The sequence below is a fragment of the Carassius carassius genome, chromosome 40 (genome assembly GCF_963082965.1).
Source record: "Carassius carassius chromosome 40, fCarCar2.1, whole genome shotgun sequence".
In the NCBI taxonomy this organism is placed as follows: domain Eukaryota; kingdom Metazoa; phylum Chordata; class Actinopteri; order Cypriniformes; family Cyprinidae; genus Carassius; species Carassius carassius.
The window spans coordinates 12,331,127-12,350,434 of NC_081794.1; the positions used below are offsets into that span (position 1 = coordinate 12,331,127).

The 19,308-nt window shown below is 37.8% G+C and overlaps 1 protein-coding gene and 2 pseudogenes across 1 annotated transcript; all 3 read right to left on the minus strand.

Moving 5' to 3' along the window:
- Positions 1 to 740: 740 nt before the first annotated feature.
- Positions 741 to 1,841, minus strand: LOC132121870 (interferon-induced protein with tetratricopeptide repeats 5-like). The gene has a single exon (XM_059531610.1). The coding sequence runs from the start codon at positions 1,839 to 1,841 to the stop codon at positions 741 to 743; it is 1,101 nt and encodes a 366-aa protein (XP_059387593.1).
- A 5,509-nt stretch (positions 1,842 to 7,350) lies between these two features.
- On the minus strand, positions 7,351 to 9,701 carry LOC132122106 (interferon-induced protein with tetratricopeptide repeats 5-like; annotated as a pseudogene).
- A 5,500-nt stretch (positions 9,702 to 15,201) lies between these two features.
- Positions 15,202 to 17,144, minus strand: LOC132122625 (interferon-induced protein with tetratricopeptide repeats 5-like; annotated as a pseudogene).
- Positions 17,145 to 19,308: the final 2,164 nt, after the last annotated feature.

The window sequence follows — 19,308 nt, forward strand, 5'->3', positions numbered from 1 at the left end:
CCTTTAATCACAGCTGATGACACTTTGAAGTAATGCTGAACGGAGTGAGGATAAATCATTTCACTTGATTCAAGTCCTCCATCCTCACGTCTTTCACATCTCCATCCTCACTAAAGGAAACGAGGATGTACAAATAAGAATTGAGAAGCACCCTTAGTCTTCCCCTGGCCAAGGGGACTTGGGGCAAAAATTCCCCTAAACTGGACAAAATCTCCCTGCACAAACAAATATAATATATTACATCTGTTGCTAACAAAGTGAATATGAATAGACAGTGTCGATTGCGGCATTTAATTGAGATTCGCTCATGTTGCACCGTATTTCACTTTAGGCGTTTTTACAATGTTGCGCATTTTAACCAATCACACAATTCTGTTGAGCTTAGGAATGCAGCGGCCAATCAGAAGCATTCAGATGAGTCATCGCTGAAACTCATCAGTTTTGTTGACTGAATTCCGGACTTTTAAATTATCTCATCATAAACAACAAAGCGCGGATGTATGTACACTGTAAGAAATTCATTTCACAGTGTACAGTATACAGCTTTAGTGATTACAACAACTTTTTTTTCTTTAGAGTGCTTAAACTCGCGATAGACCAATGTTAGTGATAATGTCACTTTCTAATTTATTCGCTGTTTGAATAGTGGAAAGGAAACGTTATGTAATTATACATTTCTGACATTTTTATTGAATTGTAATCAGATTAACCACTATGTATCATCTTAGAAAGTATATTATTTACTTAGAAAAAAGCTCACCAAGATTATTGAGGAATTCACCATTCTCATCATTGGCTGAAGTGTCTGCATAACCCTCTGTGTCATTGAATATATTACCCTTTTCATTATAAATAAATCCCAGTATCTCATTCCCCTTCCAATCATTTGGGTTATACTTGATACGCCCATCAGCAATTTTCTTCAGTTTCCAAGCACTTGTAGTTCCATCCTTGGTATGTGGATCCATTGTCAAACACTTTTTGTAGTGCTCAATTGCGAAATCTTCACACCTTTTGCAGTACTGCTGGAACTGAGCGTACTTTAAATGCACTAACTGCAGATGTTCATTCATCTCAGTAGCTATCTGAAATGTTGTGTCAAACAGTTCCTCAGCCATCTGCAGATCATTTCTCTCTCCATACTGAAGTGCAAGGTCACTCATGGCAATGATAAAGGAAGCTTTCAGGGAAGTGGCCATTTCTAGATGGTAAATGGTTTTATCACGGGCCTCATCTATCTCAGTTTTGCTCCGATTTTCTTGTTTTAAATTGATTTTCTTGGTCTTGTAGCACATTGCTAACTGATGATGGATGAAGCATGAATTTGGTGATATTTCAGATGCTTTATTAAGCATTTCAATAGCACTGTCTACGGATCTTTGATCCCTGAAGAATATTCCAACATATCTCATGACATGTGGATGATCTGGAGACCCATTCAAGGCAGTCTCAACCAACTTCTCAGACTCATTCTTCAGCATCTTGGAACATAACAATAGTTTAAGCCCAAGAAGAACTCTCAGAACATCATCATCTGGGTTTATATCAATTGCTTGTCTAAGCTGCTTGATTGCAGGTGAATCCACAGTGCAAGATGTACCAGCTTCAGTACGATACAGAGCAATGGCATAACCAGCGTTCCACTCGCTATTTTCCGGATCCAGTTCCACAGCCTTCAGGAAAACTTCTGCGGCTTTGTCATAATATTTGCGAGAGAATTTAAGATAGGCCCATCCCTTCTCACCAAGCACCTCTGGAACAGATGAAGACTCAGTTGGAAATGTTTCATTTATCTTCTGAAGCTTCATCAGATAACTTTCACTCTCTGTGTAGTTCTTCATATGGTAGTTTATCCAGGCCTACTCTGAGCAGAATGTCATCAACTTAACACTTCCACTGTTTAAACTGCAAGTCAACATTTTTTTCAAAATGTTTCAAAATGTTTTTCAAACTCCATTTGGTTCATTTAGTTCTTATAAAATGACAAATATTTAGATTTAGCCTACATTTAGAAACAAATCAGCACTCACCTCATCTCGGACATCTCTTTTCTTTTATCCTACCTTGTGGGAAATAATACGCAAAGTGATGTGTTACAAGCTTAGTAGATCCAGCGAAGTACAGTACTTTCAGTTTTTGTTCCTCGAAAGTCGTGACTTTCATAGGTTGGCTGGTAGACACCACAGGGACTTACATCGGCATTGTTTTTAATTGGGTTTGCCCAGGTCTCGAGTTCTCTCCTGCTGTTCTCAGTCATTCTCAGTTGTCAGAAATACCAAACGAACAGTCTGATCAGTCTGAGCTATTTTTAATTTGCTCAGTATTTATTTTATTATTATTTTTTTTTAATCAAAATTGAACATTAATAATGTTTAATTGACAGAGAAATTATTTTATTTACTTTGTTTAGGAGTAGAAAAAAAACTTGTTCTCTCAAAGATTTCTCAAATTTCATAGTAATGTGTAAGCAGTCAAGTTTTCTTTTATATAATTACAAATGCAGGCATAACTGGAGCTCCAGTTGTAGTATGATATTTAAGTCAGTAGAGGGCAGTGCTGATCCCTATATATCTGGAAAGTCTGAACGGTTTAATTGTATAATATAAGATATAAAGGGCAAATGTCATGGCCTGACATTTTTAATAAGCTATTTATTTTGTTATTATCATGAGTTTGCTACAACTAGGTGGAGAGGAGTAATGAAGTCAATTAGTACATATGGGGATGGTAAGGAGGCCATGATGATCAGAGGTCAATGGGCAAATTTGGATACCGAGGTCACACCTCTAGTCTTTTTGAATAACATCCTGGGATTTTTAATGACCACAGAGGGTCAGGACCTCGGTTTAATGCCTCATCCGAAGGACAGTGCTTTTTGACAGTCGCCACCACTATAGGGCTTGGGCATCGTGACGTCATTACTTGCCGTTGCCGCCATGTTGATGGCCTCCTTTACTGCTACTCGGACTACTGCGCAGTGTTTAAATGTACTCCCTCTCAGCCGTGTGTCTTAATTTGATTAATTAAAATTCTATTTCAACCATGGTAAATCGCTGCTGTACTGTGGGGTGTAATAACGCAACACATAATCGCCATGGGGGGAAAAAAAGGAGAATGGATTAACTTTCCACCGCTTGCCTGCTTGGAGGCGCGACCACGGAGACCATAACATCTGAATATTAATTTATATTGCTTAAGTCAACATTGAAAAAAGGGAAATTACTCTGGTTACTCATCCAAAATACGGGAAAATTTTAACATTCATCTTTCTGTTGCTATCCCTCTGCTGACAGCAAAAATTCGTACAACAAAACTGCTGCATTAACTAAGCGAGTTGTGAAGCTAGGTCTAACGTGACTTTGCTTACAGACTGGCATGAAATCGTTCTCTCAAAACTAACACGCTATCTTAAAAAGCCCAACATCACGCTAAGGTTGCTTTCAAGTAAGCAAAACGATGCCTTGAAAACATCTGTTTCGCTGGAAGGGCAAGGATAGCAACAGGACAACAGCACAGAGACTGACAGGTCCGATGGAAGGGCTAACAGTATTTTTTACAGAATTAGGCAATCAGGTAGCGACTTGAACAAGGGGGGGTAATAATTCGGCAGGGGGTCAAAATTGGGCACAACACCGGCTTTATAGTCTGCAGCTCCTGAACCCATCCATTTCTGAACTGCACATGAGTCCTTCACTAGCCGCGTTTCCACTGTCGAGCTTAAAGCGGGCGTGCTAGTGCGTGCCAGGGCCAGTTGCATTTCCAATGTCACTTCCAGGGCTTGATCAGGCTCGTCGGGGCTTCCTCGGGGCTTCCTCGGGGGCAACGGACAGGGTTTTTTGGCCTGACGAAAAACTTGGGCCAAAGCGGGCCAGCTGGGGCTAGAGGAGTGGTTATGAACAAAGGCGGAGTTTCTCCGCGTCTGGAGAGCTCAGCACTGCAGATCATTTCAGAAAGATAACAGCTATAACTCCAGCATTAAAGACTTTTTAAAATAAATTGAGTTCAAAAATCACTCTTAATCAGCAGCGAGTGTTTGAAATAACTTCATTCGATGTGGATTATAATCACTACACAAGGCAGAAATCTTTTTAAGTGATGTAAAAGACTGTGCACACTAAACATTAACGTTACCAAAGTAAACATGATAAATGCAACCAGACGTCAGCTTCTTATTCTCTATCACAATTGTGAATTTATTTAGTAACATATTTTATCTGTCATAAGTCTCATCTCCAGAGTTTATCTCCGCATATATGTCATCAAAATATAATAATGATTTTTGTTCGGGAGCTTCTATAAAAATAGAGAGCGTCTGCACTGCGGATCATTTCAGGAAGCTAAGAGCTATAACACCAGCATTAAAAACTTTTTTAAATAAGTTGCTCAAAACTCACTTTCAGTCAGCGAGTGTTTGAAATAACGCGATCCAGTGTGGATTATAATCACCATACAAGGCAGAAATATTTTAAGCGATGTAAAAGACTATGCACGCTAAACATGTTACCATAGTAAACATGGTAAATTTGACCACTTGAAGAAATCAGACGTCAGCTTCTTATTCTCTATCACAATCGTGTATTTATTTAGTAACTTATATTATCTGTCATAAGTCTCATCTCGAGAGTTTAGCTCCACGTTGCCTATCATAAAAAAATATAATAATGTTTTTGTTCGGGAGCTTTTATAAACATAGAGATATTATCATTCATTCTAAATGTGACGGCTACTGTGGCTACAAATAAACAGAAACAGACTTGACTGAATAAGCAGGCTATTTTAATAAGCGTTAAAAATAAAAAAATAAAATAATAATAAGTGTATTTATGTGTGATTAATTCCAGATAAATTAATTCATTATGATCAATGTATCACATATTCTATAGTAAAACATCGATACTTTTGAATTTGAATATTTAACAAAGCATGCAAACAAACGGCCGCTTTGATCATGTTCGTGTGTGATTGCGCATGTTCCAGTGAATTATTTCTTATTAGTTTTCTGATAACTTCTCTTTGTTGGTGAAATGATGAGGTTACGTGACGTTGTTCCTGAGAAGCATGTAAAGGGCGTGTTTTAGTTACGCGCAGCAGAACTTCAGGCTCGACTGTGGAAACCCTGCACTATTCTGGCCTCAGTGATACTGGCCCGAGGCTATTAGCCCCGCACTGGCCCGACAGTGGAAATTAGGCTACTGTCGTCGCTCCTCTTTTGTATCCTTCTGATCTCCTCTGTGGGACTCGAGACTGCTGTCGCTCATTTCCAATCACTCCTCCGGCCTCGCTCTGTTCCCACGGCTCTCGGTCCCACCCCACTCGTCACAGTCTCCCATCCAGGTACTGACCAGGTTCAACCCTGCTTAGCTTCAGTGGGCAACCAGTCTTGGGCTGCATAATCTCGCAGGAATCCATGGCAGCCTTTTTGAACAATGCCCGCCCAAGAGGTCATTTGACCGACATGTCAAACAACCAATCACAGTTCGTTTTGTTCAGCAGCATGTTTCGGGGTGTGGAAATGTCGCCACAATAACAGATACACTCAGATTGAGTGTAAAACTCTCAGATGAATTTTAAGGATCCTGTGCCGCCAACTTTAAATATTTTACTTACTTTTGAGAATCCAGCATTTAGCTGATCCTCATAAGCACTCGTCATCACAGTTGTAAACACAATGGCTTTCACAACGGGTTTTTTGGCAGCACGGTATCTTTGTTTCCTGGCAGAACGCTAAAAAAACGTGACACACGTGTCTCCCAGAAATCCTGTCAACCAATCCAATGACAACTTTGAAACCCCTGAAGTGTTTCCACTTTTGTGAGCTGTATGCATTAGACATTCAGCCAACGGTCCATGGGTCCATGACGACTGAGGCTGAGACTATGGGCTACAGGGCGATATGGCTGCATTTAATACCTAAAACACTTAAAACATTTAGGATTCAATGTTAACATTCTCAACTAAATGTTTAGCTATAGCTTTAGTAAAGTGACAGTGAAAGTAATGATGAATTACTAAACTATTAGCTGCTAAACAGTAATCTAAACTCTTTCATTGGTTTTAAAGACATACAACCATTTAAAAAGCATATATTTTAAAATTTCAAGATTATGAAGTGTGGTTTACATTATAGTTACTGATAAAATAATTAACCCAGGCCTTAATAAATTTTCTTAAATCCAGTGCACAAAATGCAGTTTGTTTTTATATTATTTATTTGTTCATATTTTAATTTGTCAAAGTAATACATGTATGTTTAAAAGTAATACAACTATAATTGCACTTAAAGGGATAGTTCACCCCAAAAATAAAAATTTTATGTTTATCTGCTTACCCCCATGGAATCCAAGATGAATCCAAAGTGACATTGTTTCTTCAGTAGAACGCAAACAAAGTTTGGTTTTTTTTAACTCAAACCGTTGCAGTCTGTCAGTCATATGATGGAAGTGAATGGGAATCATGGCTTTGAGAATAAAAAAAACATAGACTTATAAGTGCATTATCTGACAGACTGCAACAGTTTGAGTTAAAAATCTTTGTTTGTGTTCTAGTGAAGAAACAATGTCACCTATCTTGGTTGCCCTGGGGGTAAGCAGAAAAAAATAAAAAATTTATTTTTTTGGTGAACTATATTTTAAACAAAGCCCCAGTATTAGGATAAGTATCTATGAACAATATTTGTTATCTGATTGAATGGACACAGCTCCTTTAAATCTCATGCTTTCATGAAAAGTATTTTTGTATGCCTTATAAGGGATTAAATATCCAGAGTCTATTATGCAATAAAGATAATTACTTCAATAATAAACTTCAAATGAAACAGCATATTGACTTTATTAAGAAGCAACTTGTAAAGAAACTGAAATACAGAGAAAAGATGAGTAAATTATAATCAGAAATATAATCAGAAGATGTAACAGATGACATACAGTGTGAATTAAGATTAACAGGGCTGCATTAGTTTTGGATTTTTATAGTTGGGAAGACTATATTACAAAAGGTGATTTTTTTTTTGCCTTGCAACACAATATACAATAGTTAAGACTGAATAAATCAAAAAGACCTGTAAGGTAAAAAGTAACATTTGATAGATACCAACAACTCTTGTTTCACATTAATCCTTGTTCACTATCCACACTAGTTTAAATCTGTTTCAAATCATCTTCACACAGAATTTATGAATTGAATTATCAAATGTGCAAAAAACGCATTCTGAATGTATGACAAAATTTAGGCCCAATAGCCTACTATATAAAATTATATAAGAAAGTTTTTGTCTTCAACTGGTTTTAAGAATGCCATACTCAAAGATCCTCCCGCACATGCACTCAGAAGGGAGAAAGACAACAAAAATGAGAGATGTGGGACTATATTGAAAAGCCATAGTTTGGACATGATTATGTAAATTAGCAGCAGAGACTCACTTCCTCATTTGGAACCACTTAGATTCATTAGCATTAGAACAAGCAAAATTTATGTACGCCATCTTCGTACATAAATACACAAATAAGGCCTGTTGTTTTTCCATTAACAATTAATTATGCATCCTTGTAGAAATGTTATATTTTACAATTAATCTCACAAAGATTACTGAGGGACTCATCATCCTCTTCGTTGCCTAAAGTGGCTGCGTAGCTTTTGATGTCCCCAAACATTTCCCCTTTCATCTGATAAATGAATCCCAGTATTTCATTGGCCTTCCAATGACCTGGGTTATCCTTGATATATCTCTGGGCAATGTTCTCCAGTTTCTTTGCACTTCTATTCCCCTCACTAGTATGAGGACTCATTTCCAAACACTGCCTGTAGTGGCTGATTGCTAAATCCTCACATCTGTTACAATAGTGCTGGAACTCAGCATAGAAAAATTTTACTTTATGCACACCATCATTTTTCTCTCTAACTGTTTTAAATGTTCTATCAAACAGTTTCTCTGCCTTGGGCAGATCACGTTTCTCTCCATATTGAAATGCAAGCAAGCTCACTCATGGCAATAATAAAGGAAGGTTTTAGAGAAGTTGCCTTTTCTAGATGGTAAATACACTGATTCCGTGCATTATTTACCTCAGACTTATTTACTTGTTTTTCTTTCTGTAAATTAATTTTCTTGGTCTTGTAACACATTGCCAACTGATGATGTATGAAACCTGAGTTTGGTGATGTTTCAAGTGCTTTCTTCAGCAGTGCAACTGACCTGTCTACAGAGCCTTGATTCCTGAAGAATTTCCGAACATATCTCATGACATGTGGATTTTCTGGAGAGCCTTTCAAAGCTGTCTCTATCAGTTTCTCAGACTCATTCATCAACTCTTTGGAACAAAAAAAAAAATTTAACTCCCAGAAGAACTCTAGAGCATAGGCGGAGTTTCACTTTTGTGCGTGGGGGGGCACCTACCAGCAGACCACGAGCTCAGATTTTTTTATGGGCTACCATATTTCATATATCATACCATTTACATTTAAACTACGTTTACAATGAACAAGGACTGCTATACAAAGAAAAGCATTAAAAACATATCTTACCTAATGCAGAAGAAGCCGCCTTTTTTTCCGAGTTGCATAGATGTCCACTATCTTCTCTTCTGATAAATTTGCAGTCAATTCTCTATATGCAGTAGGGAAAGATTTGAGAATCCACTCACGTAACTTACCGCGATACTTTGAAGTCCGCCAAAATGAGCTTCTTTTTCAATATAGTAATTAAAAATAATTAATTCTAAACTTACTCATAATATCCACAAAAATTATAAAATAGGACAAATAAAATGAGAAAATATGAATTCTGTATTTTTTTTTTTTTTCAAAGCACAAGTCTGGGGGGGCAGTGTCCCCCTTAGCCCCCCCCCCCCAAACTCCGCCCATGCTCTAGAGGCATCATCATCGGGGTCGATGTCAATAGCCTGTTTTAGCTGCTTGATTGCAGGTGAATCCACAGTAAAATATTTAGGATCTTCAGTACGATACAGAGCAATTGCATAACCTACGTTCCACTCGCTATTTTCTGGATCCAGTAACAAAGCCTTCTGAAAAACTTCTGCGGCTTTGTCATAATATTTGTGAAAGAATTTAAGATAGGCCCATCCTTTCTCACCAAGCACCTCTGGAACAGTGGAAGGCTCAGCTGAAAATTTTTCATTTATCTTCAGAAGCTTCATCAGGTAACTTTCACTCTCTGTGTAGTTCTTCATATGGTAGTTTATCCAGGCTAAATTTCCATAGGTAACAATGAGAGTCTTGTCACAGTTGATGCCAAGGTTTTCTTTAATGAGTGTCTCTGATTTCAACAGGTGAGTAAGGGCCTCTTCTTTGCTCCCAAGAAGAAATTTCACATATCCTAAAGAGCAGTGAGTTCGTGCAACTCCTTGATCCTTCCCCTAGACCCATCTTGACCGGTTCCTCAAGCCTATTGAGTATATCCGTCAAGACTAGATGCTCTTTTTCAATGTTCCAAGTGTAGTGGCACTCCAGCTGATCCAGTTTCAATTGTAAACTGTCCTGGATTGAACTAACAAGAAAATAAATCAATTGGTTAAAAGAATAAAAAAGAACTGATTTTGCCTTGTAACAGAATGTCTTCATATTATAATTAAAAGCATCCATGTGAACACCCACCCACGTAACTATTTAGTCTTAAATAGTAACATAAATACTGTATATTAAATATTGTTTATTAAATAATGGTAATTATTTGAATGGTAATGGGTTTTATATTGTACTGACCATATATTCAATTGCCCTTCACCAACCCTACACCTAAATCTACCCCTTACAGAAAACTTTCTGCATTTTTACAATTTTAAAAAAGCTTTGTTTACTTTATTTGTAAACCATCTTTACAAATGAGGATGTCCCCAAAGGGAGTATTTTTATTATTTTGTCAGGTTTAGTTCACTTTTGGGTACAAATTTGTCCCCAAAATATGGTTAAGTAGGTACACACATATCTATATATTTATACATTATATAATTCAAAGTGCTTTAGAGTGACAGGAGAAACTCTTGAACTCCACATGGAGTGATAAATTTAGCCAAGGATGCCAGGACTACACTCCTATAGTCCTATAGTATAGTTGTTTACAGTGGTGGTAAGTAACAAAGTAAAAATACTTTGTTACTTTACTTAAGTATTTATTTCGGGGATCTGTACTTTACTTGAGTATGTTTTATTTGCATCTACTTTCACTCTTACTCCACTACTATATTAAAGACAAAGTTTACTTTTTACTCCGATACATTTCCCCATGCCCGCTTCAAGTATTTATTACACTGATTTTACAAACCAATGAAAAACGTGGTTTTCTTTTGAAAAAATGAATGCGCGACTTCGCCAGTTCTTTGCCAACATACGCTCACGCAGCAGTTAGTTCGAGGTGGAAGATGACCGCTAAAACAGGTGATAGTGCAGCTCTTGCAGCCCGCAATGATCCCGAGATTCCCGACAGGGATCACCCATGGCCATATCTCAAGGATATGTTTGAATTCACTGAAGTCAAAGGAGATTCTTATCGGCTGAAATGTCTTGTTTGCCTACCACGGGTGAATGAAATTTCAGTAGAGCTTTGCAAAAAATCGAATGCGATTTTCATGAGCATCTCATCAGTAAAGACGCTCCTGTAATTAGTAGCATATCTCCAGCATGTGCGTTCAGATCAGGGTTGCCTGGTTTTCACAACAAATCCTGCCCAGTTGCTTCTCAAAACTAGTCCAAAGCTTACATTTTAGGCGCTAAATATCATATTATTCATTATTATACATTACTATAAGTTATTTGGATTGGGGTTTCTTCGAACCGCAGACATGAAAAACAACCACGGACTTGGCCACACTGGTCCAGGTGGATCGGCAGTTACTACACAGAGCCGTAGTCCACCGACAACTAACACAAAATCGCTTTCAAAATTGAGAAAAAAAAATCGATTTTGTGTAGATTGTCAGTGAATTACAGCTCTGTGTAGTATATGCCAAACAGTGTTGATAAGTCTGTGGTTGTTTTTCATGTCCGCGGGTCAAATCAACAAATGTGGTTTTATTAACAAAGTTCGGGAGGAGCACGATCAGATAATCATGCAATTTGGCACAGGTGCATCTCGTTTAGCTAATCATCTTAAGTAGCACACAAGCGTATATATCCAGTCTTCCTACCTCCTGTCCCACGACAGTTTTTCAGCATCCCTCCTCCACCCCAACTCCTCACTTCTAATCTATTTATCCCAAATTAGGGATAGGGGGAGTTATTTGGGTTCGGGCTATGCTCCGGGCCCGGACCCCAGGACAGCACGCCAAAATATGCCTACTATTCACCTTTAGATTAGATGTAAGGGTGAACTCGTGAATAGCAATAACGTGATATTTAGCCCCTAAAATGCGAATGACAGAATTTTCATTTTTGGGTGAACTAACCCAGAGGTGGTTCTTCCTCTTTGATATTCTGAAACAGTCTTACCTTGTATCTTGCACATCTTCTGTTTGATGTAGTTATGGAACATGTCTTTTGGAAGTTCAACCCCTATACTGCGATAAGGTGCTTCATTGTCTCTTTTGATTGTAAATCTAACAAATTCTTAAGTATCTAATCTCATCATTTGTTCAATTAAAACACTGCATATCACTTCCAAAACAACTGATCTGCTTAATTATTTATATTTACAGTTAATTTGAATATTTACTTTTTACTTCCGGTACTTAAGTATGTTTTAAATCGTATACTTTTGTACTTTTACTCAAGTGACGTTTGAATGGAGGACTTTCTACTTTTACTGGAGTCATTTTTTTTATTTAGATACCTCTACTTTTACTTGAGTATAACTTTTGAGTACTTTTACCACCCCTGGTTGTTTAAGAAAACATCCTGGGTTTTTGATAAGGGAGTGTCAGGTCCTCCATTTTAAAATCATTTAAACTGTAGGGACTTTTATATTAGGCTATATGTCCTACCACAATACTAGTAAATTTGGGTGCAGCAAGCACTTCCCCTGCTAACTGCATTAACACCTTATCCACCAGCAATGCTGCCTAGATAAATAAACACAACTAACTAAATAAATAAATACATACATACATAAATATATGCATACATAAATTTACAAATAAATGTAAAAACTCACAAAAATAAACAGTTTCTACTTTAATTTCCTTATGTATAAATGCATTTTTTTGAGTAGTGCAAGTCTATGAATTAATCTGGCATGCAGTTTACAAAAGCTTAAATAGAAACCAGGAGAGAGCTGCAGCATCATATGATAATGAGTAAAGAGATCCTGATCAGCCAATTTTCTTTTTTACTTTTTAACAAGTATCCTAGATAATAGTAATGTTCGACATTCATTACCATAATTTGGCATCATAAGTGACATCATTTATTAGGCTACAGCATAAATGTTTTTATTTTGAATGCTTCTTATTTCTTACTACAGTAGGCTACTGTTGTTATGGGAACTGAGATTGAAGTAGCCTATAACCTGAAGCTTAATTAAACCTTGACCCCGAGCAGATTTCTGTTCGAACACTATCCTCCCAGAAAAAATGTTCAGCCTTTGTTATCATTAGCCTACCATATGTCATTTTGCTTCAGATAATCAAGACAGAAACATAATTTTACTTGTAGATTGTGAAAAAGCACACAGATGTACACAGCGATGTTTCTCATTATCTCAGTATGCAGTGTAAAGCCTACTTTCATCTCCTGAAAGATGACTCATGCCTGTTCAGTTGCCTGTAAGTTTCTGTTTCCGAGATGCACAAAAGACAAAAAATCAAGAAACAACATGCTTACTAGGGGCAACTCATGACATCCTAAAATAAATTGCATACATACTGTAATAAAAGTACATTCCACTCACCCATAAACGTTTCATGGCAACATAACAACCCCTCTCAGTGGCACTTAGTGATGAAAGACGTGAAAAAACTAAACGTTCGCCTATATTTGTAAGGTCCTGCCTGTGAGCCGAATCAGTTATGCTCAAGATGGGTCAATTGAGCTATTTTTGTCTTATCTTTTCATATCCCATGTGATCCAGCTGGGTCAGTTTAGTTATTTAATGAATGGTTTGTCTTCAGCTACACTGAGTAAGTTTAAAGGGACAGTTCACCCAAAAATGAAAATTCTGTCATCATTTTCTTACCCACAAGCTGTTCCAGATCTGTATGAATTTCTTTCTTCTGCTGAATGGAAAAATGTTGTTGTGGTCCACTTAGACTTTTCCCCACAATACTATGGAAGTCAAAAGGGACCATCAACATTCTTCAAAATATGTCCTATTGTTTTCCACAGAAGAAAGTAAGTCATACTGGGACAACTTGAAGCTGAGTAAATGATGACACTTTTTTTTCATACTATAATTAAGTATTAACTGGACAGTTTGTTTTATATGCATTTTGTGTACTTGAAGAATAACTGTAAAACTTGCCATAATGATGCTAAAATCCTTAACATTGTTATAAAGAACTATGGTAAATGCAATAGATTTATGGCATAGCCTTTTCATTAAGGACCTGCAGAAATTTTGGCACAGGGAAAAATCTTTAAATGCAGCATGTCTCCACTTTAAAAAAAAAAAAAACATTGTATCAACAATGTATCAATGTAAAATCTTCTCCACATTCAGACAGAGGTGGCTGTCACTGCACCTCCCAGCCAGGTGGCTCACCTCCCTCCTGTAGTTTGTCTCATCCCTGTTGAGACCCAATACAGTTTTGTCATCCGCAAACTTAATGAAGAGGTTGGAGTTGTGACAGTCATGGGTCAGCAGAGTAAAGAGGAGGGGGGTCAGCACACATCCTTGGGGGGCCCCAGTTTTCAGTGTGATGAGGCTGGATGTGTTACTGCCAACCCGTACTGCCTGAGGTATTCTAGTCAGAAAGTCCAACAGCCAGTTGCACGGTGTAGTGCTGAGCCCCAGCTGGACCAGTTTGTGATTGGGCTAGCTGTTGAGGGCTGATTGTGTTGAATGGTGAACTGAAGTCTATAAACAGCATTCTGACCACTGATCTATAATATAGAAGTGAAGTGAAGTGACATTCGGCCAAGTATGGTGACCCATACTCAGAATTTGTGCTCTGCATTTAACCCATCCGAAGTGCACACACACACACACTGTGAACACACACCCGGAGCAGTGGGCAGCCATTTATGCTGCGGTGCCCAGGGAGCAGTTGGGGTTCAATGCCTTGCTCAAGGGCACCTAAGTCGTGGTATTGAAGGTGGAGAGAGAACTGTACATGCACTCCCCCCACCCACAATTCCTGCCGGCCCGGGACTCGAACCCACAACCCTTCGATTGGGAGTCCGATTCTCTAACCACCAGGCCACGACTTCCCACTATAGAACATATATAGTCATATATATAGGTCAGTGATTCTGACCTATGAGTCTTTTTTTCCAGATGTGTGAGTACTGAGTGAAGGGCAGTGGCAATGGCATCAAAGTGCAACAGTTAGACTGATATGCAAACTGGAAGGGGCCTGGTAGGGGGGCAGACTTGGTATGGTGCATGACTAATCATTCAAAGCAAATCACGAACACAGAGGTAAGTGCAATGGGACAGTAGTCATTGAAGCAGGATGGAGACGACTTCTTCGGCACTGGAATGATGGTGGTAGCTTCGAAGCATGTGGGGACAACAGCCTGACTTAGTGAAATGTTGGAAATGTCTCTCAGTATACGCCCAGGAATTTTGTCAGGACCCAGAGCTTTGCGTGCATTGAACCTGCAGAGAGATCTTCTCACGCTGCTGGGGACAACACCTGGTTGCCGGGAGGAGGTGGAACCTTCTATGCAGTGGTACTATTTTGAGTCTCAAAGAAAGCTTATAAGGCGTTCAGCGGGGAGATGGTGCTGTCACAATTCTGTGGTGGGGGAAAAACAGTGCCACACTTCAGTTTTTTTTACTGGTTTGGCAACTTTAATGAGTGGTCTGTATGCAGGCATTAGCATGATAGGAATTTGGTCTGAGGTGCCAAGATGGGGGAGGGGGAGGGCCTTGTAAGATCCTCTCTGGGTGGTGTAAACAAAGTCTAGAGTGTTGTTTCCCCATGTTAGAAAGTCTGTGTCACTGTATCTTTGGGTGGCTTTCATGCTGTCTAATGATTGAGGTGGCTGGATTAAAGTGTGTGTATATATATATATATATATATATATATATATACATATATATATATATATATATATATATATATATATATATATATATATATATATATATATATATATATATATATTTACCATTATTTTCTTTCATGGACGGAACGTATAGCATAAAATAAATAACTCATTATTCCCACATAGGGGTCTGAAAATAAGCTACTTACCTTCTTATCAGCCCACATTACCTGTGGAATATATTTTGATCTGTACAAATAAATGCTTGAGAAAAACAGACAAACCGACAAGCATTATATACATGATGAATTTTATTTAAAGCTCTTAGTGTAAAATGACTTTTGGGTAATGAGAGTTTATAAATATTGTCAAATATTTTTAGCCATTAATCTTAGAACATCAACATAAAGATAAAGTTTATTATATATTTTCTGATCCCGTTTTTTCTTACTTAAACTCAATTATACAGTTATAAAATAAATAACCATAAAGTGTCAGTACATATAGCACACCCAAATACATATTGCATAATGTACATCTGATAGTGTAAGCACATAATATGTGATGACTTTACTGTAAGGACAGCCTGAGTGCACTAAGGTTACTGAGGAACTCATCATTGTCTTCATAACTCAGAGCTTTCTCATAGCACTCAATGGCTTGATGTTTCTCCCCTTTTATCTTATGAAGAAATCCTAATATCCCATAAGCCTCCCCTTCCAGCGAGTTTCTCTTAATCCGTTTGTCAGTGATCTTCTTTAAACTGTAGGCACTTCTTTTCCCTTCGACTGAATCCGGGCTCATCTTCAGACATTCCATGTAGTGTTTGATGGCTAACTGCTCACATCTGTGGCTGTAGAGTTGGAATTCAGCATAATAAAAACTGACCACATGTAGACTGTCATTTTTATCTTTGGCTGCTTTGAATGTGACATGAAACAGCTCCTCAGCCTGTGACATGTTGTGGTTTTCTCCGTACAGCAGCGCTAGTTCACTCATTGCAGAAATGAGGGAGGCTGTCAGGCTGGTGGCCTTTTCTAAATGATAGATGCATTGATGGCGAATCTGTTGAACTTTTCTTGACCCTTTAGTATGGTGACTTCCCTCCTGCAGCAGTTGGATTTTCTTCAGTTTATAGCAAAGAGCTAACTGATGATGTATGAAACTTAAATGAGGTGAGTGTTCAAGTACTTGCTTTAAAAGAGCAATTGATCTGTCCATACTTCCATGATTTCTGAAAATTTTTTGCAACATATCGCATGACATGTGGGTGATCTGGAGATCTTTCTAAAGCCTTCTCTACTAAGCTCTCTGCCTCTCTGTACCTCTTGTAAACAATCAGTCACATGCTTAAGAGGACTTTGAGAACATCATCATCTGGATTCGTGTCAATGGCACGTCTCAGTTGTTTTATTGTAGGCGAATCCTCCTAAGTGAACCTCTCGTATTCGGTGCGAGAGCAATGGCATAACCAGCATTCCATTCACCTTCCTCAGGTTCCAGATCTAAAGCCTTCTTGAAACATTGTTTGGCTCTATCGTAATATTTGCGTGAAAATTTAAGAAAAGTCCATCCCTTCTCACCAAGCACCTCTGGAACAGATGAAAACTCAGCTGTAAAGGTTTCATTTATCTCATGAAGCTTCTTCAGATAACTTTCACATTTTGTGTAGTTCCTCATGTGGTAGTTTAACCAGGCAAGGTTTCTATAAGTGACAATGAGTGTCTTGTATAATTCATCCCCATGGCATTCCATGTGTAGCTCCACAGATGTCATGAGGTTGTTATGTGCCTTCTCGTGAAACCCCAGATGGAACTGGACATATGCCAAAGCACTGTAATTTCGGGCAAGTCCTTCTTTCTTTACGAGGTCAAACTTAATCTGTTCTTCCAGTCTATTGAAAAGATCATTTAGATCTATGTCATCTTCCATCATAGCCCAGGTGAAATGGCATTCCAGCTGGTTAAGTTTTGTTCTCAGTGTTCTGTCGAAATCCATACCTGGGAAAAGTGAAAATAACTGTCATTCTCATATATATGATGAGATTCTCATGCGACTTAAGACTGGTTTTGTGGTCCAGGGTCACGCACGCACACACACACACACACACACACACACATACATTTTTCAAAACATGCAAAAAATGTCCAATATATTACTATATATATTTTAAAATATATTTGAATATATTTTCTATCATTTTAATAATATATGTAATATTTATTTTATTTAAATGTATTTTTTTATATATATATCTTAGCCAGAAAAAAATACATATATTCAAAATGTAATTTTAATATTGGAAATGTTTTTTCTTGCCTCTTGAAGTATATTTTAAATATTAATAGCTTTGCTCAATCCACTGTAGACCAACTTCAAAAACCTTTGTAATTGTAGACATGCACTTACCTTATTGAGGACGTCTGTATTATAAATGTTTCAGAATCTATTTGATGAGGAAGGTTGTGCAGGCTTTATTGACCTCTCCAAGAGATGGGAGAGTCAAACTCAAAATGAAAACTGAGACTTTGGCTGAAGAGAGAGAGGGAAAGAGAGCAAAACACAGAGAGCTTAAGGTGCCCTTAAATTAAGTGTAATATTTTGTAGTTAAAGGGGTCATATGGTGCTTTTTTAAAGATCATTATTTTGTGTAGTTGGTGTAACAGAATATGTTGACATGCTTTGATGTTCAAAAAATACATTATTTTTAAAATACTGTACATTATTGTCGGTCCTCTATGCTCCGCCTCTCTCAAACACGTCGATTCCTCCTTCAAGTCCCTCCTTGCAAAAAACATAGTCTGTCCTGATTGGCCAACTGACCCAGTGCACTGTGATTGGCCGAACACCTCAAGCACTTGTCGGAAATGTAATGCCCCTTTCCATAATCGAGAGCTTCAGCTTTCAAAATAAATGTAAAGACAGTTAATAACGTCCTTAGTTTTACCATTGGTTCAAGCCCGAAAATGGGAACGGAGTGACGTGACAGACACAGTAAAGAAGTGTTTGTATGTGTTTGTAGTACACAAGCCACGGAGGGTAAAGACAACTGACTCCACTGTTTGACCCTCTCTCTCTCTCTCTCTCTCTCTCTGCACACACACACACAGTCGATGCGCAGATACTATTGGCAAAACTCCACATTTGAACATTCAATAGCAAATACTAAATAATAAAACACATTAGCTGATTCAGAAGCACCAGATTGTGGTAGCAAATCAGAATTACCTCCTCTCCTAGTTTCACGAAACAGTCGTCCATAAAATTAAAGTAATCTGTTGTAAGTAATCTTAAAGATTTTTAAATGCATCTACTTTCGGAAGGCCAAATAAAGTGATTTTGCTTTCACCTAGAAACATACAGCATCTCTCTGACATGGCTGTTTTAACACTAACTGCGGTTACTGAAACCACGCCTTCTTTCTTTGCGTGAATATTTGGGCGGCATTACACTTAGAGCTGCAACTAACGATTATTATTTTTTTCGATTAGTCGACTAATCTAGCGATTATTTTTATTAAAATAAATTATTAATCTAGTGTTCTTTTTTTCATTAGCTAATGAATCCTTTGGATAACTTTACAAAAAAATACAAGCACAACTTCTAATATAATATTTCAACCTTTATTCTTTTTTTTTGAAGTTTTTACAGTGTACAAAAATAAAGAAGCACAGAAAATTATTTTACTATGGGAAATATGAGTTAACTATAGCGTTTATAATTAAACCACAGTAGCCACAAATTTACAGTTGTCTGAGACGTCATGAAATGTTCTTTAACATCACAAACCATAAAATGTAGTCAGGGTTCTGCTATGGTTAATTTTCATAATAGGTAAACACAGGTCACAAGTTAACACGATCACATTTCCTTGATTCAGCAGCTGCACGATGTTCCGCCGAGAGTCCTGTCTTGAATCCAGAGATCTGGCGCTGATTCGGTGTAGATAGGTAGCTTGGTGGTTCGTGACTGTTGTTTCGCGGCGTGCCGTCTTTTAACGCTTGCTCAATACCCGCGCCAACCCAGACTTACTTTATTATTTTTTCTTTTTATTTTTTTATCCTACTTACTTCAGCCACTACGGGTGATCATACCAATAACTTGTAATCCTTACAAGAATATCAGAATCATGCAATGAGCAAGTCTGCGTTTATTAGACACTTAATAATATCACATCAGTTTGTGCTTTTATAATCGCCGAATCTGTTTTGGTCG

Bases quoted from the DNA above. Each gene is read 5' to 3' on its own strand.
- LOC132121870 (XM_059531610.1), bottom strand. From the start codon at position 1,841: ATGAAGAACTACACAGAGAGTGAAAGTTATCTGATGAAGCTTCAGAAG.